General features: G+C 37.4%; 1 protein-coding gene across 12 annotated transcripts in view; it reads right to left on the bottom strand.

The window, feature by feature from the left end:
- Nucleotides 1-25927, bottom strand: part of PIK3C2G (phosphatidylinositol-4-phosphate 3-kinase catalytic subunit type 2 gamma) — a 280521-nt gene that overhangs the window by 34191 nt on the left and 220403 nt on the right. For 11 of the 12 annotated variants that reach the window (XR_006932295.1, XR_006932296.1, XM_040655738.2 and 8 more), the window contains 6 exons: nucleotides 24824-24980; nucleotides 18782-18891; nucleotides 10495-10687; nucleotides 9827-9948; nucleotides 9555-9602; nucleotides 4780-4888 (listed from right to left, as the gene is read on the bottom strand). Coding sequence is in view for 10 of the 12 variants with exons in the window: in XM_040655738.2 (XP_040511672.1) it covers nucleotides 4780-4888; nucleotides 9555-9602; nucleotides 9827-9948; nucleotides 10495-10687; nucleotides 18782-18891; nucleotides 24824-24980 (739 nt within the window). In the remaining 2 variants the exon portion in view is untranslated. The remainder of the gene's footprint in view (nucleotides 1-4779; nucleotides 4889-9554; nucleotides 9603-9826; nucleotides 9949-10494; nucleotides 10688-18781; nucleotides 18892-24823; nucleotides 24981-25927) is intronic. The other variant, XM_046905041.1, reaches the window with a different exon arrangement.

Here is a 25927-nt window from a genome sequence, read left to right as displayed (position 1 = left end):
GGTGGGAGTTTTAGGGACCCACAAACCTTAGGTGCACTTTGTATCATTGTGTTATATAATTCCATATGGGAACCGCTGGAGCTGTTTTCTCAGCTCTGTACATCTCAAGTAGCTCCAGCGAATCAAATACAAATGAAATATGGGAAGCTCTTATCAAACTTTGTTGCTTTTATTGCAGCTGTTAAAACGTTACTCACTCTAGAACCACACCATGGGCCTGGTTTTCAGTGTATATTTGAAAACAAGTGAATGTAATTTACAACCATTGCCATTTACATCCACTACATGCCCTCTCACATAGCCTTCAACTCTCCATAATACTTTTTATAGAATCTATTCATACCTGATACACTGTGACTGATTGCTTACCTTCTTGCACTGGTTTATCTCTGGCTCAAAGTTTATAGATGATTGCATACTTAAACAGAAAATTCTGTAGGGGCAAAACCCAGTATGTCTCATCTCTTCGTACCAATTAGCTTCCTGTGCACACACACTTGCCACAATATCCACAAATTAGATGCCAATTCTTTTAAATAACGAGAGATGGGAAAATTATCCATAGAAAGTTACTAGCTGGCTGGTGGAACCAAATACACAGCATTGCTACATTGAACATTGCTTTAGATTCAGTTTTCTATTTCTATTTCTAATTCCCAAGCCAGGTGCAGGTTGTCCTTTAAAGATAAGCAAGAAAACATTCAGCTTAGTCAATATCTAACATGCTGCTGCTTGACACTGGAGCCAAGAGCAGACTCAATTAATGGGGACTTACCTTGCTTTTGTGCCCATAGTGAGCAGGCAACTTCCTACAATATTGTATAAAAATGACAAGCCACTAGGGCAGCCCTAATTTATGTATGTTGAGATTTGGGCTGCAATCTCCACTCAGCCCATCACTCAATTGGAGTTAAGAGTGAAACAGAAAAATGTAAATGTACATAGCAGCAGCCAACTATTGCAATATATTTTACTTATACTGTAAATATGTATTTCTGTCATTCTCCACATTTCTCATCTTCAATTTATTTTTCCTTGATGTTTCACCTATTGTTTGTGGCACAACTTGGTTGTTTTGCCATTTAATGAAGTAAAACTCCAGGAGTCTAAACAGTGATGAATACATAGCCTTGCTTATTCTGATCCAAAAGACCCAAACATTTCAGCTGGATCAGTCAGCCAGCAACAGTGCAGCTAGTACAAAACTAAATATTCTGATGATGTGAGTCCATATATTTTCATTGATTTGAGGGGAGTAGAAAGAAACTTAAAAAGATGCTGAAACATGTTTTTGATCCTGCCCCAAATGACTCAGTGTGAAAATTCACTTTTGCGTTTTAGTGTCTGATGTTATGAATATAGCTTATTGTTCATGTACATAGTCTGGTGGTGCAGTTATTTATAACTGAGTGTTAACCTGAATTTAAAAAAAAGCACTCCTATTCTAGGAAACTCTTCAACAAATGCCTAAGAAGAAATCAGTGAATGAGATTTATAATCAAAATAAACCACAGACTTCATAAAATTCTTCAGATAGAAATGGCCATAAGCACACGTTTATACATTTAAACTAACCTAGCACCAAATATCTTCGCCAACTGATGTTTCAGCACTTGTTGGATTTAACACTATAATTCAGGGACAGAGAACTGTGCCTTGGTGCTTTTGTTCTTTAAAGAGGAGTTTGAAGAAACATTTAATTCCATTTGAGCTACAGTACAAATGAGAAGGCAGCTGTTTCCTACATATCCTCCTTTGCTCAATCCATTTAGCAGAAAAGGTGTCAGTCTGATCTACTCTTAATCATAACCCAATTTTCATAATCAAAACTTAGACTGGACTGAAAAGCATGCACTTAAGGCATGGCTGAAGAATGAATTTGGATATAATCCAATTCTTTTTTATTTCTAGGATTTTTAATTACTTAATTGGCAGAACCAAATGTGCAGTTGGTCCTGTGTAGACTTGACTAAACTCTTCGGTGCTGAAAAAAGTTGGTCACTGGTGTCCAGTCAATCAGAGTAATGTGTTTACAGTGATACAGTGATAGGAAGGCTATTTAATAATGAAATGGCAACTCTTCCCTTTTTGGCTTAGTACCATCCCAGACAATACTTTAGGATACAACAGAGCTAAAGTACAATTCAGCAGAAAGAAATGACTGTTTTGAGAAAGTACAGGGAACTTTGTTCTGCAGGCATCTAATCTTACAAGATTTCTTCTACAATTTCTGAATTAATTATTAATTCCTACACAGTTTTACTCTTTCATAGGAACAACAGTTTGGTAATGCTTGAGAATAGACACCTCCCTAAATGGTTTTGGTTAGGCTCCCTAGTAATCTGAGAAAAAGGACAAATTTAACCGTAAAGTGGTCCTAGGCATGAGGAGAGACAAAATAATTGTGCTTATTTTTATCAAGAAAGCCTCCTAGCTTGGCTTTCTGCTCAGAGTAAAATGAAGAAGACACAGTGACACTTTTAAAAAAGTCATACCAAAGGGAGAAGTGAGAAAGAAGACTTCAGCTGGGAGTACAAAGGAAATTACCAATTTACTGGTCTCCTTTTTCTATGTAGGTCGGAATACATCAGTCTTTTCTAAATTTCTCACATCTCCCAGCAGGAAAAGCATATTGAAGTAAAAATAATGATTCAATGTTTATAGAGTATCAATCATTCTAACAGTTATCATCTAGAACTGCAGGCTAGATGTATGTGGTTAGCAAGCTGATTTCTAGCATGCAACAGCATTTCGTAGACCAAAACAATCTGCTCATTACTCCATTTATTATCATGCCCCCTCCAAGGCCTGCAAACCAGCAACTATACAGTCTTCTTAGGTATGTAATTGTTTTATTCTCCTCGTGGTTTATAGGCTGTACCAGACTTGAATGGCTTTCAGCAGCTGAACAGTCCAGAATGTCTATATAGCTCCACTGGACCAGTTTAGAGCCACACCAGCATTTGTTCTCAAACAGATCTGCTCACAGTTCCCTACAAATACCATTTTCATGGTTGTGTCCTACTGTTTCAGCGGCAACACTGGAAAAATTCACCCAGCTCTGCAATCATAAAGGGAGGAGATGAGGAATTAGGAAGCCCATTGCAAGGCAGCATGCTCTAACTGATTATTAGACTTCACAGACCATGGAGCAGGAGGGAGAGGAGAGCATCTGGGCATGACTGGGAAATGTTTTTATTACTATCCCATGGCTTTAAACAGTTTAATTTTTCAACCACAGATCAGGCTTCAAGACAGCAATGCTTGGTCCAAATTGAAAATTCATGTACCTTACAGCAGCCCAGAGCACAGCAGAAGATAGAGAGCTGTCCATTTCTAGGTCACTGGCTTATATCTGTTTTTCCTCAGCTGCAACCAAAAGGTGCTAATGTAAAACAAACCCATGAGTCTACCTTAAGTGACAGAAATTACGCAACAATTAAACTCAATCTGTGCAGTTTATTTAACAAAGTCAGTTACGGGAGTCAAACACCCAAGTCAGCTGTCTGTGTTAAATTAGGTGCAACTCTGTGAAACACGTAAGACCTATCACTGGAAAATCTTCTCAATTTCAACTCGGCACAGAATTTTTATTAATACTAATAAAACTCATGTTTGCTTTACATATGGACAATTTCCTTTTTAATCCCCACTGCACAGACACATCTGGGAAAGTTTATATAGGTAGGCAGTAAACATTTTTTCCCTCCTACTAGATGCTGGAACATTTGAAGAAAAAATATTCCACCATACCCACCTTTTGGCACTCTAGACTGTTGATGCTCTTAAACCAAACCAGACCAAGTGTGTGCTGTAGCCCAGAGGCCATGCGAAATGACAGGGCCCATCTGGCAGAGACCCAAGCTCTACTAGAGAACATGTTACCAGTGAAATAGCAGGGACATCATGCCCTGACACCATTAACTTACTAGCCTCTGTGTAACCCTAGGGTCTAACAAAAAACCTTGCTTTTTCCTCTCCACCCAATAGTTTTCCCAACTACTGCTGGTCAAAGGAAGACACGCTCTTTTCTCAGATTCTGGTGTTGCTGTCAGTAATTGGCAACTCAGCTTCTGAAATGATGCAACAACATTATTTAACACTGTGCTGAGGTACAAGAGACCTCTACGATGCTCTAGGTCCTGGCTTTCACAGTGTTGAAGTGCACAAAGGAGACACTGAAGAGTCAGTTTTTGTCACTATTGCGACTTTCCGTTTTAAAACAGGAGGAAAACGTGAAATCTCAGACAGCAAGAATAAATAAAAACCTGACAATTTTAATGGACATAATGTATCATTTTGATAGTAATGAAATATCCTGATTTCCATTTGTTTGTAAAACCATTTCTTAGATATGTTACTTAAATTTTGAAATGAAGAGTGTTTATGGTATGAAAGAATGAAACTTCTCATTTTAAAACTGTCAAAATTGGACTTCCTCAATATTTCAAAATGTACTCCTCTTTTAGACATTATATTCTTCAGAACCTACTCCTTACTGTCAAAAATACGGTGAATCATTACTTTTGGATGGCTGCAAAGGAAGAGAAGCTATTTTGAAAAATACACTGCCTGAAAAATAAAAATATTTTTCAGTCACTCTTGTTTTGTCTTAAGCTCTGATGAATGTTACAATGGCTTCATCTCAAAATGACTGCATTAGAAGTGTCATTTATGGCATTTATTTTTTCAAATAAGCCAATGGAAAGCTTCCTGGTTCTTTTTGTACAATGCTACTGAAAGACACATGCAAATAAAACAAGTATTGGAAGTGCTCACATTTGCCAGTTTTCTGGATCCACTTAATAGCTGTTTCAGGTAGAGATTCAAATCCTTCACTCTCTTATGTTCGAGATCCGTAAAAGGTATATGCCATGAGTGGGGAAACCTGCAAGAGAAGAATATTTGTATTTACTACTCTCATACTTTATTTGCTGAAAATATTTTCAGCTCTATTTAACAGAACAATGTTAAATCTTTCCAAGATATTTTGCAGGTAGGTGAGGGGATGAGTACAGTTTCCACAGGATTGTTTACCCTCTGATTCTCATTCTTTTCTGATGATAATTTGATATTCTTTTTCATACTGTAATCTTTTTCTGTCTAAATAAATTTATTCTAAATATGTATGTTAAAAAACACTGTAAGGCAATTACTTGTGTATTATTTTATCTAAATACTTCTAAAAGTTTGTCCTTTATGATGCTAGGAAAACATTTTTTGCATAGCACATAGCACAATAGATCTCTGATCTCATCTCAAGGCTCATGCTATTCAAAGTCTTGCATTACAATACCAAATGCCTAAACCTTACAGCAACCATATGACATTTTGTATTACTGCTTGTTTTTTTTTACCTTAGTATTCTGAGTGTAGATAAGTTTTTCAGAGCAGGTACCTGATCACGTATGCAGTTTCAGGCACAACCACAATAAAAGTAATATATGAAAACAAACTATTATTACAATAACAAAATCAATCCCAACAAAAGCAATAACAGTAATAATAGCCATGTTCCATAGAATTTTTATTAAGATGAATTTCATTTCAATTTTCTAAATAAACTATGTAGGCCCAGAGTGGTCTTAGGTCAATTTTTCAAATGTTATGAGTTAAAATGTCAAAATCCAACATTTTATTCACTTGAATCATTTTTTTGTGTTTTAGAAAAAACGTATGTTAGATCAGTCAAAAGGTCAGATTTTTAGCAGTCATAGAATCACAGAACTTGTCTTGGGTTGGAAGGGACCTTAAAGCCCACCCAGTTCCCATCTCCTGCTATGGGCAGGGCTGCCACCCAGCAGATCAGATTGCCCAGGGCCCCATCCAACCTGGCCTTGAGTACCTCCAGGGACAGAGCATCCACAGCTTCTCTGGGCAACAGTACACTTATCAATTTACATTAACCTTGCCCTGACAAGGACTACTTCTCTCAGGTTGAAGAAGCATTTGAAAAGCAATCTACACTAAATTGCATGTAATGGGTTTTATGATATAGATTACTAATACTGGGATTGTTAAACTAATATTCTGCTTCATGCCCACTAATCTATGCCATACAGAATAGTAGAAGATTTGATCTGGTCATATTTCATTGCCACTGTAAATACTTAACAGTGTATTGCTTACAAGCATCTTTTTCCTGGTACAACCTGATTTATCCAGCAGATCTCAAGAGATATCTGAAGGCTTCAGACAAATGACTAAAGAGGCAGCTAGCAGCAAAATACGCTCCAAAGAGACACTTGGCCAGCCTTTTGAAAGACAGCTGGTCAGCTCCTACTTTGAACGGCTTTTACACAATTCCACAGCTCAGTGATAAGATGTCATCAGCTTTTCAAAAGCCAGCCAAATAGTAACACATGGAGCAGTGGATTCCCAGCCCCCAAAGAGAGGAACTCTGGCCAGCACTGCAAACCACCCAGCTGTAAAAATGGCACAGCAGCCTCACCTACTGAAGATAAAATGACCAAAGATGATTAACCTACACATTTTTCTTACCAAGAGATTCAATGTAATTAGATTTCATGAATTGTAATTAGACCTGTTGGTTTTGTTGTTGTTGTTTTTTAAGCTTGTTTTGTAACAGAAGGCCTTTTCTGAAGAGAGCACTGATTAAAAGATATTTTAACTGTTTTAGGAGAGGACAGATCTTCACATATCTTTGTAATACCTCTGAGGAAGAACTCAGTGCTGCCATAACTTAGTCTGTAATTAAAATGGCAAAGGGCCAGGATGATAGCTGCATATTGTATGTATGGCCTTTTCATTAATTTTTCCTATACCATGGAAAGTTCAGGGCTTAGTTAGGCACTGTACAAATGAATAAAGAGAGTCAATTCTTGTCTCAAGAAATTACAATGATAGGATACAATGGGGCAGGCGATGTGCTATGACCCAGGACCCTCATGTATGTGAACTGTACAGATAAAAATAGAACACAGGTCATTTGACACACATAGTCTGTGAATGTTCTGGGCTCCTCTGTGGCAGAGAAAGGATTTCTTTCAAGAGATGGTAGTGAAGATCTGTTAGGAAGCAGCATAAAATAAATTAGGCTGACACAAAGAGGGGACTCTAGCTGTAAAATGATGGCCCTCAGAAGATGCAGCCTAAGCACAGCGGCCAAACTGAGGACAGATGCATGCATTATCTGTAACTTCAGAGACACTGCTGATTGATAGCACCCACAACTCTCTGCTGCAGTGAAGGACAATATGAACCTTGTAGTAGAACTGAACACTTCTTTAAAGTTCCTTCATGCTTTTGCTGAATTGTGCCTGCGGCTGAAACTGATCTTGTATTTGTGAACATACTTGTATTTGAAAAGTATGTTCCAAGTTGGTTTTCAGCTTTGCATCTACTTTAAGGAGATCAGAAAAATATAAACTTCCGCCACTTTGAGACATCTTGGGTGTCTGATCCCACATCTTACTGAAAGAAGGAAGCCTGAAGAGCATTTCTGTGTATAAATTATTTCACTTACATGCTTTGTTGAGTGAAAAGAGTTTTGGCCTTAAAAAAAGCTCCACAACACTATTAATATTCTGTCTAAGACCAAGTAAGAGAGATGGAGCTAGAGTACAAGCATTTGTTTGGGGCAGCTGTACTATGGACTATAAATATAGGATTAATGTTTATATACAAAAGCAGGATTTCAGATGCTGAGAACTCTGAGCTTTTGCCATTAGTTTACTGAGACATAGCCAGTATTTAGAACCTCTATGAAGCAGACTCATATTGTGATATTTCCTCTTAATGAGACATAAACATATACAATTGCATGAATCAATACAAAGCAGTAACCAAGTCCTTTCTGCTAGCAGTTTCAATTTTTTGGTAATATCAGACATTTCATTTTTCAATCATATATTTTCAAATTGCCTTTGTGGTTACATTATGAAACAAGGCTTTTGCCTTGCATTTAAGCCTCTGGCATTGGCCAGTGCTGGAGGCATGCATCACACAAATTAATGGCCTCATATGATATGCCAGTTCCATGGTAACTTCCTATAAAGAAGTAGCTTAGTTTTTATTATAACAATAAAAGCTGGAGTACATTAGAAGTCCCCAACCAACAAAGATACATTAAAAAGCAAATCAAAGCATTAACATTAAAGAACATTCATACAGAGAAACATCATAAAATGTAGCATTTTAACACAGTCTTGGGGAAAGATCACGGAGTGACAGTTTACTGCTGAGACTGAATTTTGGCAATAAAGTTCTTTAGGTCCTAGACACAGCCTCAGTGTACATAGATTAACCTTCTTTGGGTTTGGGAACTCACATTTGCATTGAAAATATAAATGATTTTAATAAAGGTAGATGTATGTGAAAAATAGCTAGTATTGTTTTGAAACTCACTACAGTGTTTCTTAAATTTACACATTTCTAAAAAGTAATATAAAAAGGAAGGAAGGAAGGAAGGAAGGAAGGAAGGAAGGAAGGAAGGAAGGAAGGAAGGAAGGAAGGAAGGAAGGAAGGAAGGAAGGAAGGAAGGAAGGAAGGAAGGAAGGAAGGAAGGAAGGAAGGAAGGAAGGAAGGAAACCATAAATTGCTACTTGTTAAATATTTTATTTCACAAACTATAATTAGCATGCACATGGCTCTAAATCAAGACCACAAATCAAGCACTTTTGGAATTCAGTGAAGTTCCAATTCCCACCAACTGCTTCAGCCAGTTAATGTAGTCAAAGTGGAGCCGAGCAAAACTCCCTCAGGTAGGGTAAAGATGCTCCAGAATTAACCAATCTAAAACCATTTAACTGAATGACTCTCACAAACTCAGAGGAATACCAAATTTGGATCTAAAACTCATAGAATTTATTTTTAAAGTCAAAATCATTTTGATTGTGGATATTTACTTCAAGTTGAGCATCAAAGACTTATTTTTTCACATATATCATTGGAATCTCAGTTCGGCACAGGTAAACTGTGCATATTTTTAGTCAGTCTTTTGTTTTATCATAGATCGAGCTTGAAGTAGGTCTTGTATTTGGTGAGCCATGACTGTCTAGGAGATGACTTTGTTCTCAATGGTGTATACAGTACAATAATAGATATGATATTTATAGAAAACATTTTACCAAAGCCACAGAAAATTGTTTTATAAGGAAGAGATTTTTTATGTAAGATAGACATATGAAGCTGTGAAGACATACACTTCAGAATATTCAAACTGAGAATGAACATATATACCAATAGAAAGGAATAATCATAATTACTGAAGTTAATTACAACTTGCTTTTCAAGAAATGTTAAACTGTCATTATTACTGAGTGATGCAAAACATAAAATACTGTTCTCAGGGGCTGGGAGGGCAAATAAGGTTACTGCATATTTCTCAGCTGGGGCACATGCACATCTTTTTGTAATAAAGTTAATAATTCCTGTCAATATCAGAAATCAGCATGTTTCTGTTCTGTGCCTATGTGGACATTCCTACACTGGTTTAGTATACTGATTTTTCTAGGAATTTTGACCTGTATCATGAAGAAAATAAATATTATTAAATGCCTTATCACATCTGTAATTTAGTAAATACCACTTACCCTTTTATTTCAGAAATACCTGTGTCAAGACCAAACTGCTTCCCTCTTCTCCATCCATTAAAGAAAAAAAAAAGAACAAGATACATAAAATTGGGCTGTCACAATATTCTGTGATTCAGTTTCTCCTAGGCTGAATAGAAGACTTGACAGAATATGTCTCATTGCCTTTGTGATTCTAAATATATGCCTGCCATACATTTTCTTACATTTTTATCTGTTCACAGAGAGAACCATTTAACAGCAGAATAACATTCACTAATACTCTGCCTTACTCTGGGAGTGCATGTGATGGAAACTGCTTCTGGAGATTGCTGTGAAGTTCTGAGAACTGGTCAAATGATTTCTCCACAAAAGTGACCACACTGCAGGTTTGCACCACCTGGACTAGATATAGCTGCATTGGGGAAAAAGGAGAGGCAGAAAAGACAAATGATCAGAGAGGCACATTAAAAAATATTGTACAAGAGAAAACAGGGTGATTTTTACAAAGAAAAAAATTTATTTAATGCAGTGCCAGGAGCCAGAGAAATCAGTTTGTAATTTATATTCTTTGCTGCATAGAAGGAGAAACTTGCCTGGATAGCATACAACTCAAACACTGAAAGATCACTGCAGTGCGTGAAAACTAATAATGCACCATTAAAGCATCATATAACAGTCTGCAATTTCTATTAGGCTTCCTAATTTCGTGCCATGCGTTCCTTCTGGATACTTTAATTAGCTCTTGATTTATTTTTCACTATAGGGCAGGAACCCTTCTCCTTAATGGCTCCCTGCTAATAGCTGTCTGCCTGGTGTTCTTTCTCACTGCTACCTCATTGCTTATGGCACTCCTGTGATCTTTTCAATGTGGCACAGGCAGATCTTCTATAAAAGAGGAGGGGGAATGTATAAACTCACAGACAAATCATTAAAGATAAATAAAGAACATGACACATACGTAGTCAGACTTTTTGTTGAACCCCAAAATGGTGGCTCTTGCAATTGACTTCTCTGCATTCAGCATCATCCATTCTTGAGGGACAGTCTCTTGAGATGGAAACTTTGCAGAGCCTGCCAGTGACATGTGTGCAAGCGTGTGGATCAAGTTATTGAGCTTGACAGGAAAGCACTCCAAACTTTCCTTTATTTTCCTGAGGAACAAACAGAAGACGCTGTATTTATATATGTTTGGCTCCTATTGATCCTTGGTTTCATAAATACAAGCACCAAAGAAACCCAATACCTAAAACCTGCTTCACATGAATACGTACCCATATACATATGAACTCGTCACTATTTGCAGCAATACATTTGCAGCCTTACTACTTGGAAAATCATTTTTGCTGTAGCCTCTCTCATGACTCACCTTGGGGTAGTTACTTTTCACAAGCAGGATACCACCATGCAACAGAGACATTCTTGTTTGTTTTGAGGGATTCCAGGGTAGAACAACATCTGCTCTTAGCATTTACTTCTTCACTGCACTAATCTCACACAGACTTAAATGTGTTTGCACTAGGCTAAGCATCTTTTATGTCCAATTTGTAATTTAGCTGTTCAAGATGTCTTGCTAAATCCCTTACCCAATTCTTAAAAGATCAATACCAATACATGAGGAGCTACTTAAAATATTATATTAAAAAAAAAAACAGATTTCCTAAAGTTTTGAGATCTTTCATCAGAAGAGAAACAATGCATAAAAAAATTCCTAGATATACATGTAGATATGTCATGTAAACCAGTATTAACATCAAAGTGAACTCAGTTTGAAAAATAATATTGTGAGACAATGACTGCTCTTTGAAGAGTAATATGCAGTGCTCAATAGAAAACACCCTTCTGAATTCAATTGCTGGTTAAAATCTATTGAAAATATGATTTTTTTTTATTATTTTTATTTTTTCTATTTCACTGCTTAGTTCCATGGCTCTCTGAAGATAATCTGGGTGGGTTCTGATGTTATAGAACAAGAACCCATTAGTTTCAGGCCATTTAGCAGGAAACCTTCATCATAATTTCAGCGTTTTGTCTTATTTTTTCCTACTTTGGACTATTGCTAACTAGCTTACAAGAGTTGACATTACTCTTAACCACCTTCCTCATCACCTCTTTAAAGCTGAGCAGTTTCACCTGTCATTTAAAATTAAATTCTTATTAATGGGCTTCAGTGTGTGGGAGGGATTGCATACTGCAATTAATTGAAATCAACTCACTTCATTGCATTAGCCTGATTTTCATGATCTCAGATGTTTTGGTTAAAGATTGTAGCTTCACAGAGGCCATCGTACCAAAAAGAATATCCCACCTGTAGATAGCTCCCCAGCTTGTTCAAGCTAGCCAGAGATGCCATTCAAAATATTGTGAATTTATCATACACCAATTAGAGATACTAAACTAAGGAAATGAGATGTACATATTTTCTTAATGTAATAAAATAGAAAGTATCTCTGAATTAATTTAGTTAATTACCTTATTAACTACAATCTTAAGAAACAGATACATAAAGTCTATTTAATAAATGACACAAATTAACACTCAAATGGAATACAAGAAAATAAATCTCATTTCAAAATATTAGTACAAAATCAATTCAATTCTGATTAGTTAAGCTGCACCTGAGACGAACATTTATTTTTTTAAAAAAACTTTTATGCATTTAATTTAACTGCAGTTTAAACACTTGATAAATCACTGTGACATGATTTAGATATAGAATTTGTAACTTGGCCATATCGTAGCAGAGCAGTTAGGGAATTAGCAATGTTAGTAAGAGTCAAGCTTACTTTCCAAATAAAAATAGTTCATCTCAATTCATACAAAAAAAGGTATGTGTTTATAAATCAGTATTAATTCTGAAATCACTTCTATCACTAATATCAGAATACTGCTGTTCAAACAATTCAGTATTTTAATGGTTTGTTGTTCCTTCCATGAGTACACTAAGCTTCTAAAATGCTTTTAACACCAAGACTGTTAATAACATACCTTATCTAAACCTAAACAGAGGCTTCTGTTGTTACTGCTGAAGCTTTACTCAGTGAGTTATTGTAAATGCTTACATTTAAAATAAAAAATATATATATGCAGTTTTTTGCCCTCTGTATATTCTTCTTTCTCTATATACAGTCTTCCCTCTTATAACAGAAAGCATGAAGCAAGCCATACGTCACATTATGAACAGTGAAGCCTCTTTGCAATTTTGATGACATTTCAATGTCTTCACAGCATGGGAGAACTCCAGTTATAGTTGTCTGCATTTTCTTTCAAGGGTGAACTGGCCTAAGGAGACCTATTATCCCATAGCCTCCAAAAGCTGATTCTTATGTATGGAACAGTGGTATACATCAAACACATATGCCATCTTTATAAATTTTTCAGCTCTTGGTGTGGATTAGATCACTGACTCAGTTTACTACATTGTAGTAATCTGATTACCATTTCTGACAGGATTTTTTAAGATCATGCTAAGAATCTGTGCTACAACTTGCTCCTTGAACTCTCTGAGATGTCATCTCTTTTCTTCAGCCACATGATCTTTAGCCACAGGTAAAGAATTTGGTGAGATCCTGGGTATCCTCTTGCTCCCTAGGTCATTACCATCTTTCCTGCAGGAAAAGCTAACTCTGCCTTCACAAAGACGTAAAAAAAGTATGTTTCTAAGTTATTTCAGAACTCTCGTTGCCAAAGCAAGAATTAGTGCTTAAAAGTAAAGTTGATAGTAAAGTTGAAGTTACCTACATAAAAGGTATTGAATTCACAGATCCATCAGAAAAACAAACAAAACAGGAAACTGTCATTAAACAGAGTAAGACTAATTGCGATTCATAATGTTCCTAACACACAACTCTTAGGCAGCAACGTGATTTCTTTTCCTGTATGATAATATATTCTCTTGTCATGGAGATAGGTGTCTGACCCATTTCTCAGAAAAGTGAGTTAAATATCTGGGATTTTTCAAAGGTAATGCTTTCTACTTTTTTCACCTGCTGAACAGACTTTGACTTTCAGATTTGGATAACACTCTTTCTACAGAACTAACAAGTTATGATCAGGTGAAGCATGCACATACAGCTCGGTCACTTGTGAAAACAGAAATGGATGAAAACTTTGGTTAACTTTTCCAAGAGTATCGAGTAATAGCTCATACTTTGATTTTCAGGTAGTAGTCATTTCTTATCAGAGAGGTGTTCTGGGATCTGATGCTTAGATCTTTCTGGACACGCTCGCATGCACTCCTGATTACTTATCCAGATCTCAGTTTTGGTAGGTATAATAATAAATACTCCCACCAATCTTCATAATCATTTTTTTTTTTTTTAATCACTCACCATGGCATCCTTCTCTTCCGTCTAGACCTGAATATAGCTTGGAGTTCAATGAGTAAAATTTATCTTTGAGGGATTCTCTGATGCTAATGAACATGGCATTTCATTTCCATCCAAATTTTTCATCCATGAACTTAACAGGCTCCATTTTAAAACAAATTAGAAGTATGCCCCCAGCAGCTCTTTACAGACTTTTTCAGAACCTTACTGCTTTCAGGGATAGACCTTTTCTGATTTGCACCAACACATGTTCATGGACAACTGATAATCTTTCTGTGCTGTTTTTGTGTTTTGTGATAAGTCTCTAGTTTAACATCTTATTTCCCACTGTGATAGTATACAGGCAGTAATTAAGTTATCTTTACAAATTGCTTGAGTGCAGCTGCAAGAAAGTCTGGTAAGGTAGGTTTATCTCTGTCCTATTCAAGAAGTCACCAGCTGTCATTGGTGTTTCAGCAATTTGAAATATTTCTTGCTGGAGTATCTGCAATCACCTCAGGATCAGGGATTGTCTGATCAATTTGAGATTAGTGTCATATTTTCAAAGGAGTTACTATGAATTGTCTGGTTTTGCAATGGCTGGCATTTGCAGCTTGGAGTGGATATGTTTGACCTGGACAATGACAGGTACTGAATAAATGATAAATAAATAGTAAAGATGGCAGCTGACCCAAGCAGAACCCTTCCTTCAATCAGGTGGCTAAAGATATGCAGTGGTGCTTTGATGGTAACTGTCAGATTTACAGTGCCTCTCTTATTCATAGGTTTCTGTGAGTGAGTTTGATTGTATACTGCAGTCAACTGAAATCAGCTCTGTTTACTGCATTAGGCTAACTTTAATCCCTTAAAAATAATATTGAATACATATTATACATACTGCTTCACAGGCACATAAAAAATGTCAGGCAGCAGATGACACCATGCTGACATTTGAAGACATCTGCAGAAAACCAAAAAGGAAATCTACATCCAGAAATTAAATGGCTTTCTTCTTTTCCTTGGTAAAACTGAGTTTCAGGGAAAGAGGAGAGGAGGGAGGGGAAAAGATCAAATTGAGTTTCAAGGATCAAACTGAGTTCAGGGCAGATGCTGGAGAGACAACAATGTTTCATTTGGCACTAGGTGCATAGAAATGACAAGCAAACACAGAAACTCTTGTTTAACTCTCAATCAGTGCACTGTTTATTCATGATTCGACAGTGCGACCTTCCAGAAGGCTGCAGTCTGTGAGGTTTAACACTGCTGCTCATCAGCTTATAATAGTGAACTGACTCAGTGTGAGAACAGAACAGCACACAGAAACAAGACAAGATTACTGAACATGTCTTAAGTCAAGAATGAGAGAAAAAGAATTTGGCAAAGCAGAATATTTTACAGTTCTGAAAGGATTTGGACATTGAAGTTCAAACTCTGATATTGTAATTCTGTTAGCTAAAAAGGTGAATGATGCAAAACAAATTAACACTGTTTTGCAAGGAATATTTGTGACATCAGCCATCATATCATGTTGTTTTTAAGAAACAATGGAGGTAATGTCAGTATTACTGCTCCAATCAAACTCAGGCAATTGCTAAAAGCAACCTATTTCTATGGAAATAGAGAAATATTCTTCTCATATTTCCACTAGTAAAAGTTTGTGTTTTTGAATAGATATGCTACGTGATAGAATCTGAAAGATTACAATAAATACCATGTACTTAGAACACACAGTAACTCTCTGTTGGCAGTTTTTAACATTCCAATGACCACACTCCTTATCTAGAAAGGAACTTTTTCAAAGCAAGAAAATGTTCTGAAAGTAATTATTGAGAAAAAGCAGCTATGAATTAGAAAGGATTTGAGGGCTACTGGAAGCTATGTTAATAAACAGAGTTTCCAATTTCACTTATTTTCTAAAGACAACCTGAAAAATAGATTCAGGAATAAAGTATGGAGAGACCTTGAGCAGTATGAGATTGGATTTTTTCTCATCTGGATCTCTGTACAAAAGGAAAGTAGGAAATTATTTTTGTGAAGGGCAGGATAAAGTCAACATAGGTAATGGTAACATTCCTGGGTGTAGGTCACAAAATGCTTATATAGAGGCTAAGTCTTGAATGAATCTGGGTATTAAGCCAACCCAAAGACTGCCTGGAAACACTTTTCAGAAATTAAAATAGAACTCAACATGAAACCTGGTGTTTTGCCCATGTTTAAACATGTACAAACGTTAGTTAATGCATGCTTTGAATTAACACAAATAATGTTCAAAAATGAATAGAAATTAGAATAAACCAAGAAAAAACATGAAGTAGAAGGAAATCCATAAAAATCCATGAGCTGATGAAAAGAGACTTTGTACTTGCAAATGAGCATATATAATACAAACATACATTAAGAGAGTTAAAGAAGAAAATATGCACCATAGAAATATCTGAATTTTCCACATCATATAATGTCCTCGTTGGCCAGTAACAAATTGAAAGAAATAGGAACAATAGCCCTAGAGTGTTCGCTATAACCAGTAAGAAATGTTCACTATGAATGTGAATGTATATAACAATACTGTAAATGACCAGTAACAAACTGGTCATAGTGTGTTTAAGTGTGTTCACAAAAAGCATTTTAGCAGAAAATACAGTTTCAAATAAGATCTGAATCAACAGCACTGTAAGGATCTGCAACATGATGCTTGTTTTCTTGGTAAGCAGATCTTGACTGTCAGGTATAACTCTGAAGTCCTTCACTTCCTCCAGCCTCAAAACACCATAATCACCTCACTCACGTCTGAGAAAGTGTGTGGAGATACAGCCTTGTCCTGAATCCAGCCCTCATCCTTTATCTTCTGGCTAAGCAAGAGTTCAGTGAGTTTAATCCTAACGATAACCTTATCCCTACCAGACTGAAAAGTATGCTGATCCTTTCTACTTCCAAAAGAGTGCGGGGCACTGGCTCTGAGACACACGAAAGTAATTTTCACTCTGAAGATTCACATTTGGTTAAGTATAACCTAGTCCTTTTTCTCTAATTAAAGAAAAGGTATTTCTAGCCATGAGAGACAAAAACAGCTACCCAGATTACGGCAGAATCAAGACTTTTACATTTTAATTAGAAGTTGCACATTTCCTATTTGAAGTGGAAATGTAAGTCTGCAATTTGGAAAAAGTGAAATTTTAAAGGAAAGGGTAAGGTAGGAGTTGCCAGTAAATGTAAAGCTGCAATTAAATTTTAAAATAAAACAATCTTGTTAAGGTTCAGGAGGGAAAGCATCTAAAAAAAAAAAAAAGTTAAAGGAGAAAAATTTAAGTGTTCTGCCGTGTGTAAAGTAATGGAATGATAGTTTTGAGAAGCACCCTTCTTTCTATTCAAAGGGTCTTCTCTAAACTCAGGTCTCTGCTTCAGCCTCCTCCAAACCTGCAGCCACAGTTTTGGATTCCAATAGATGTAAAGCACACACATTAACAGTGCAATTCAGATTGGCCAAAATCTTCATATGAGCATCTGTAATGGTAATGAGAGTGGCTCAGCTGCTCCAGCTGAAGCTTTCATCCTATTTATTCATTGCAGTGTGCTCTGTGGCTGTACTGAAGGGTAGAGTGATTGTTCTTGCCTCTAGGCGGTTTGCACAGCACAGAGAGCTGTGCTGCTTTATGAGTGTGTCCTTTAGTGCTCTGAATTTGAAAGGACTCAGAGCCTGGTGCTGTGAACTTGACATGCCCTGCACTTGTGCAGGAAGAGGTCAGAAGGGTAGGACTTGCTGTGCATGTGTATGTGGTGTCCAGGATGCTGTGAATTCATACTGTCCTTTGGAAACCATAGTGCTGTATAGGACAGGCTCTGACAGAGAGAGACTTCCTCATACTGTGCCTAGCATGGGAAAGTGAGTTTCCAAATCCATTCAGCCTCCATTGGCTTCATCTAGAGTATCATCACATAAACAGTTGGAATTAGATGTAATACAGAGAACTGTTCCAGAAGATCACAACAGCAGACTTCAAACTGACTATATATAGGTCATCTGCAGTTCCTCATCAATAACCTCTGCTATTAACACAAACAAGTGAAAGGTTTCATTATCCTAATACAGATGAAGCATTAAATATACCTATACTCACACACAGTGCTTTTCTATTATAGATCTGTTAAGTGCTTAGAAAGAAGAATCGTTATATTTTTACAGATGGAGAAACTAGCTACCAGGGGAAATTAACTTGCCTGAAGCAACACAAAACGTCAAAAGAATCACAGAATCACTCAGGTTGGAAAAGACCTTAAAGATCACCGAGTTCAACCATGACCTAACCATACTACCCTAACAATCCTCCGCTAAATCATGTCCCTGTGCACCACATGCAAATGGTTTTTAAACACATGGTGACTCAACCACTTCCCTGGGGAGCCTATTCCAGTGCTTAACAACCCTTTCTGTAAAGAAGTGTTTCCTCATATCCAACATAAAAAAAAAAAAAAAAAAAAAAAAAAAAAAAAAAAAAGATCAGAAAAGGGAACATAATGTAGGAATTCTAAATCCTTACTCAACTCAGATGTTTTTATGGGAAAATTTTACCAAACATTCAGCAAACATTATACAGATTTATTCATTCAAAGTGTCTGCAGTCCAGTGTCCAGTACAGAGCAAGTACACCTAAAAGCAGAGAGGAAAGCTGTCTGCAAATAAGCCAGGGTGGTTTCACCATGCCAGATGAAAAAAACCTGTAGGCGCTGAATAAGCAACTTCCTATATATGTATCACAAGTGCACAACTGTGTGAGAAACTTGAGGAGGCTGGTTTTAAAATGAATAAGGAGTAGACTTTTAAAAAGTAATCATGTGAAGGCCAAGTGTCCTTTTGTGTAATTTCACTGATTACAACCTCTTAACATAACAGCTTTGCTTTATGCTCGAAGAAAATAAACTTTCAGTGTTACATACTGTCTTTACCTGGTAAAGTAGCTTGTAGCCTGAAGGTCTGAGTCCTGAGGACGGAGGTTATCATACACATATTTCAGATCCTGAATGCTGTTCAGCTCAGGCAGTCCTGCATGTAGCATCTTTACAAGAAAAAAAATACCATTACTCTGTTGTACTACAAAATAAATTTAAATTAAATGAGGCTAACTAAGAAAAGGAAGGATTTACACAGGAAGGACTTAAAAAACACAAGGTTTTGCTCATCTTTAAGGTCGTTTTGAAGCTATAGCAATGCCTGTAATACTAAGGTGAACAAATTGCATTGTAAATCTTCACACTGAGATACCAGAAGGAGTCACTGATCAAAATCACCGATCTATTTTAGCAATTTATTTTCTCTTCAGATAGGATAATTTCAATACATGTATTTCTAATCTTCCATCATAGCCTTTTAATGATGTTAAAGGGAAGGCAACAAAATGCTGGGCAAAATCAGCCAACTGAATAGAAAACAGATTTCTTTATGCTCACAATTTTATCCAAATCCTAACACAATTTAGTGCAACATCACCTTCTCATCTATAATTACTGCTTCCATTATCACCAGTCTACACTCTTCCTGTAAGAGGATTGTATATTCCATATATGACCTTTCAAGTCAATGGAGGAGAAGGGTTCCCTTACACATTGACTCATAACAGGAGCCTTGACCTTGGTATTCAGAACTGCCGTCTGAAGAAACACATCATTCCCTGTGCATGACGCATGGAGTTGCTCTAGTTGGCCAGGTTTGGTTCAGAAGATAAATAATCCAAATATTTCCCTTGCAAAGTTACAACACAATCAGTAGTGTAGATGACTGAGTGTATTCAATTGCCCATACATCCCTCTCCATGCACTGTAAAATGTCAACAACTAAAATCATTTTGACTCAATTCAAAACCAACTTATTTTTCTCAGTGATTGCAGTAAATGGAGAATGATGTTTTTTTTGTGTGTGTGATAGAGAAAAAAAAAATCACTTCTTCACATTGCTCAGAAGGAAACATATGTGAATTTGCAGTCAATGTTGTGTATTCTTTATATTTATGTCTGATCTGTGTAGAAAGTCCCACTGTGTTTTTTGGATAATGGCAATGAAAAAAGGGAACACTGCTTTTATTTTAAGGTTTGGTTGAGAGAAATAGAGGAAAGGGGAAAAGGATTTTTGGGGGTCCTTTTCCTTATTCCTTCTAACCTTCTCAACATTTTTAAGTCAAATTTCAATATTCTGTACATATTCTTTTTTTGCCATTAAGACACAAATCTTGCTTCCTATCAGGTCCAGCCAGTAATATCACTGGACAGTTAGATTACTGTCTCACTGATCAGCAAGAAGCAGAATGCTCAATGAAGTGAACATAAGCAGCTTATTTTCTTGACTAGGTAAAACTTGGTAAGTGAATTAAGAACAGGGACAATAACAACATTCAGCACTTAGGGACACATATGACTATTTATGTCTCCAACTCATTTATAAAAGATAACTTCTGTTCCCTTTTAAACTTAAAAGAGTTGTTGCATAGATTAAGCTTCTTGCACTGCATTAGAAAAGGGAATAATTCCAGATATGAATATAATTGGAATGACCTTTAGCCATTTGCTAAAGCAAGAAATGTCTTCAGCTGGACAGTATCTACATAGTGTTTTGCTGGCTGCTTTGTCCTTCTTGCTCCACATGGCATATCTTGTTTCCAGTCCCTTGGTGGAAGAGATTTCTGAAAACTGGCTAGTGATACTAGACGCTAATTAGACAAGGCATAGAATAACTGTTCAGAAAACAACTACAGGTTGCTTAGGGAAACTTAATTGTCACCAGATGCCTACGTTTAGGCATCTGCAATGATCCCCTCACTTGGTCACATATATATATTTACCTAATATGCTTGATCTTCTCAGGCCTTCGTACTCACTGAGTGGAGCTGCCTATGCTTTGTTTGGGCCTGAATTCAGAGCTAGTGTGTGAATCTAGCTCACCATCCCATTAAAAATGAACAGTCCTGGTACGTGCTTTCCACAGGCAGATCTCCCATACAAGGATGTTTCCTGATCTTCTCTTCCCAAACAGTGTTTCTGAATTGTAAGAAGCTGCAGTGTCTTGTTTGGAGACAGGAGTCTCAAGACCTAGTTCTGCTCTGTCTAGGCACTGTCTCCTGTATTATAGTATTACCTCCATCTATTTCTTGATCCAGCAAATGGATCAATTACTTGATGATAAGTGTCACCTCTAAGCCTCTTTTAATAATTCTATAATTGAAAAATCTTTATAACAGTAATGGATTTTGCACTTTTTTAAATGACTCAAAAGATGTTTGTGTCCTCCTATCACTCTCTGTTTAATATTTCACATCAATTCCTCAATGAGATCAAAGCTGATGAACTACAAGCATTTACACAGCTAACTCTGTAGGAAGACTCTTGGGTCACCCACAGATGTTTCTGCTTTTGAAAGTGATGGAAACTTCATGGATTATTTCTTACTCCCAGAAGATGTAGGAACAGTTCTAGAAACATTCTGCTCACCACTAAGCAAGAGCATTAAGTTCCACACTAGGCAAAAATAATTTATGGTTCATAAACATACTTTGCTAGAAACCACCGGCAGTTACTGATCATCCAGAGCACAGTTTTCAATTCCCATCAAGCTATACATCTTTGGAAATGGCTTTACAATCAGTAAGGACTTTTTAACCATGTTTTATAAATCGTATCTCAAAAAACAATGTGGCAGGTAAGGAAAGATAATGATGCAGATTTCCAGATATTGGAGATATCTTAGACTGATAACAGTATGAATAGGCAGTGGTTAGTTTTTCTTGTTCCTTGATGATAACATGATATTTTGCATGGAAATGAATTCAAAATTGAACTTTTTCACAGTTTATTTAGTTTTCTAGAAATGACCAATGTAACTAAAATATTTTGATTCTTACAGTTTCTGACCAAGACTCCATTTCAAGTGCATAATCAGACTCAACATTGCATGGTTTGGGTTGGAAGGTACCTTTAAGATCACCTAGTTTCAACCCCCTTGCTATAGGCAGGGACTTCTTCCACTAGACCAGGTTGCTCAAAGTTCCATCCAGCCTGGCCTTGGATGCCTTCAGGGAGGGGGTATCCACAACCTCAATGGACAACCTGTTCCTGTGTTTCACCATCCTCACAGTACAGAATTTCTCCCTAAAATTTAGTCTAAATCCACCCTCTTCCAGTTCCCCTCATCCTGTTACTACATGCCCTTATAAAAAGTTCATCCTCAGCTTTCCTGTAGGCCCCCTTCAGGTACTGGAAGGCTATAACGTCTCCTCGGAGCCACCTCTTCTCCAGGCTGAAGAGCCTCAGCTCTCTCAGCCTGTCCTCATAAGGGAGGTGCTCCAGCCCTCTGATCATCTTCGTGGCCCTCCTCTGGACCCACTCTAACAGCTCAATATCCTTCCTGTGTTGAGGGCTCCAGAACTGGACACAGTACTCCAGATGGGGTCTCATGAGAGCAGAGTAGAGGACAGAACCACCTCCCTTGACCTGCTGGTCACACTTCTCTTGATGCAACACAGGATACAGTTGACCTTCCGGGCTGCAAGTGCACACTGCCAGCTCATGCTGAATCTTTCATCAACTGACACCCCTATATCCTTCTCAGGGCTGCTCTCTAGCCATTCTCTGCCCAGCCTGCATTTGTGTTTGGGATTGTCCTGACACAGGTGCAGGACCTTGCTCTTGGCCTTGTTGAACTTCATGAGGTTGGCATGAGTTGACCTCTCAAGCCTGTCCAGGTCCCTCTGGATGTTATCCCTTCTCTCAGATGCACCAGCTGCACCACACAGATTGGTGTCATCTTCAAACTTGCTGAGGGTGCACTCAATCCTAGTGCCCATGTCACCTGCAGCGATGTTAAACAACACCGGTCCCAACACCAATCCCTGAGGAACGGTTGGCAGGGGCGTTGAAACTAGATGATCATTATGGTGCTTTTCAACCCAGGCCATTCTATGATTCTATGATTCTGTGAAAACAAGCGTGGTCAGCAGTGCAAGGGAGGTGATTCTGCCCCTCTGCTCTGCACTGGTGAGATCTCACCTGGTGTACTACATCCAGATGTGGAGTCCTCAGTACAGGAGAGCCATGGACCTGTTGGAGTGCATCCAGGGGAGGGCCACAGAAATGATCCAAGGGATGGAGCACCTCCCCTGAGAGGACAGGCTGAGAGAGCTGGGGCTGTTCAGCCTGGAGAAGAGAAGGCTCCAGGGAGACTATAGAGGCTTTTCAGTATCTAAAGTGGGGCTCTAAGAAAGAAGGGACAGACTCTTTGTCAGGGTCTGTTGTGAGAGGACAAGGAGAAATGGTTTCAAACTAAAGCTGGAGATTTAGACTGAATATAAGGAAAAGGCTTTTTTTATGATAAGGGTGGTGAGGCTCTGGAACAGGTTGCCCAGACATGCTGATGCCCTGTCCTTGGAGCTCTGAGCAACTTGATCTAGCTATGGGAGTCCCTGCACACTGCAGGGGGGTTGGACAGATGACCTTTAAAGGTCCCTTCCATCTCAAACAATTCTATGATTCTGTGAATCTGATTCTATGACTATTACTTCTCCTCAAAGATCAGGAGAAACTAAAGAAGATGAAACATGCCCTGAATACAGAGAAACCTAAGTTTTCTCCAGGGAAAGTTAGCTAGTTATTTCAGAGCTCCTGCTGGGAACATTTTCTCTCTATTATCCCAGAGTAATCTAACAGCAACATCTCTGAAGATTGCAAAAGAGTCTGACTGCATTGAGGACCAGGAGGTGGGCAGATCATGTAGCTGTATTTGCAGACTGCAGTTTTAGGCAATCTGTCCAGAAATGCAAACTGCTGTGGATGAGAGTGAATGGGTGCTCCTGAGTTTTCCTGAGATTCTTTCACTCTAACTTAGGTAGTATTTCCCAGATCTGCTTTCTGCAGTGCTTGCAGCTAATATGGTTGCTAGATATTTGGGAAGAAGAAATGTTAAGCATTTTGGGGCAGTCCTACTCTGTAGAGGGCAATCGCTCAATGTGCCACTGCATGAGAATCCATGAACAAAGCACAGCAATGATGAAATTCCTGCTGTTTCTCCCTGCTCTGTTGCAGATATTGGGGGTGAGAGAACTGTATTAACAGAGCAAAATCTCAGCTATGCCCCATCCTCATCAAGGATTCCATTTATAACCTTGAATAGAATTCTTCATGCACAAGCCAGTTACCTAGGTTTTGCATTAGATCCTGGTCATAACTTTTGGATTAACATTCTTAGTAAGCATCTAAACAAATATTAATTAATTTAATATTTTAATTCTACCCGCGAGAGGGGAAAATGATTAACCTTTCATACCCAAGTAAATAGCAACATAAAGAAGTTACGGAATCTGATACAGCATGTGAATCAGTATGAATGCTTAAGGAAAAAAAAATACCTAAGGATCTTAAATATTTATACAAAAAGATTTTAATATCTGTTTTAGTATGGGTCATTCTCTTTCTTTCCTGTATTTGCTATCCTAAGAAGGGAGTATGGAACTGTGCATAAAACCATTTCAGAGGCATCACTGTTAGCTTCAGTACTGCTATATATTCTTACATCATCCAGTTAGTAAAATATTTACTTTTTCTCACTGTAACCATGAACAAGATTAGCAAACAACTGCTTCAAAACCTCAAAAAAAAAAAAAAAAAAAAAAAAAAAAAGAAAAAGAAGAAAAAAGACAGAGTGATATTTCTGAATCTTAAACCTGCACCCAGGTTCTTTCACAGTTTTCTGCTATTTTGTAAAAAAGAATGCATTAAAAGAAGGAAAGGAGGGGGAGAAGGGGGAGCCAGGCAGCTTCGCTTTTCTTTTCTCAGAAATTAGCACATGAAATCGCAGTTTCTTTGCTTAGGAAATGCCAGCACTAACATTTTCTGAGAGCAGCTGATACCGCTTCAGCTCACAGTGCTACAGGAGGCAGCAGAGAAGTATTAAAAGGGAAGAAGACACCAGAGGAAACTGATTTTTGGTTTTATCCTCAAACTTCTTACCATCTCCAACAGGTTCAAGAGTAACTGGCTGTGTTTCCTGACTATATTATATGCTCGACAACAAAGCTCCACAAACTCTTGAAAACGCTGTGGGCTTTTTCCACCTTCTGTGATGAAATACTCCATCTCTGATGTGAAGATGAAGGGAGCTCGGTCCCTTGAAAAGAGAACAATAACATAAAAATCTCACTTAAAACAGCAAATCATGCAAGGCAGTTAATACTTGTAACTCTTTATTCACAATTGTTTTTCCAGTATTACTCCCTCATTATTTCACCTCTCCTTTCCTCTGGTGTAGACAGGTCTATTGCTCTGCCAGGTATCCTTGACTAATTAGAGCAGAGACAGGTCACACAGCAAGAGCTTCCTAGTAAGAAAAACAACAACTTAAAAGTTTGGGGCATACTTATTTTTCCTTAGGCTTTTTTTTTTTTTTTTTTTTTTTTAAGTCTCATTGCTTCAATTTCTTGACTACTGCCTGAAAGTGAATCTGGAAATACGTTCTCTCCAAGTGTTGAAATTGTTAAAGGTTGTTCTCAAACAGGATGGGATATAAATATCAACTCCCTACTCGGCCAGAAGTGTATTTAAAAAACAAAGATACAAAGCCACAATCCAAACCCAACAAAAATATATAACATATGATGCTATCTTTAAATACACACCATTCTGAAGGGATGTTTCTGACAGTTATAGCAGAACAAACTCAAATGCATTCTCTTGTTTCTGTACACTTACTCTATATTCACCCTAGAGTAAATGAGGTGCTGAATCTGAAATTTTGTCCTGCCTTTTTTCTTATCACTAGCAATGTTTGTGACTATGGCATACTATTGAAGTAAAAAGCCTATTAGGCAGGCTTCTGCTAACAATCCTATCATTTTATAGTTTCAGAAAAGACTGATATACTGCATCCTAGCACAGAGAAAACTACTGCAGTGATTTGCTCACCACAGCTATGTATATAGATGTATGAAAACAGATTAGAGGTCTATATCCCAAGGAAATATATGCAATGAGCTTGTCCTTAAATCAAAATAAACACGAGTTAAGGAAATATTGGGAATTTGAATACAGAAACAGAGTTCAAAATGTCTGTTTCTT

The sequence above is a fragment of the Gallus gallus genome, chromosome 1 (assembly GCF_016699485.2).
Source record: "Gallus gallus isolate bGalGal1 chromosome 1, bGalGal1.mat.broiler.GRCg7b, whole genome shotgun sequence".
In the NCBI taxonomy this organism is placed as follows: Eukaryota; Metazoa; Chordata; class Aves; order Galliformes; family Phasianidae; genus Gallus; species Gallus gallus.
The sequence above is the reverse complement of the archived record's forward strand: the minus strand, read 5'-3'. Positions and strand labels throughout refer to the sequence as shown.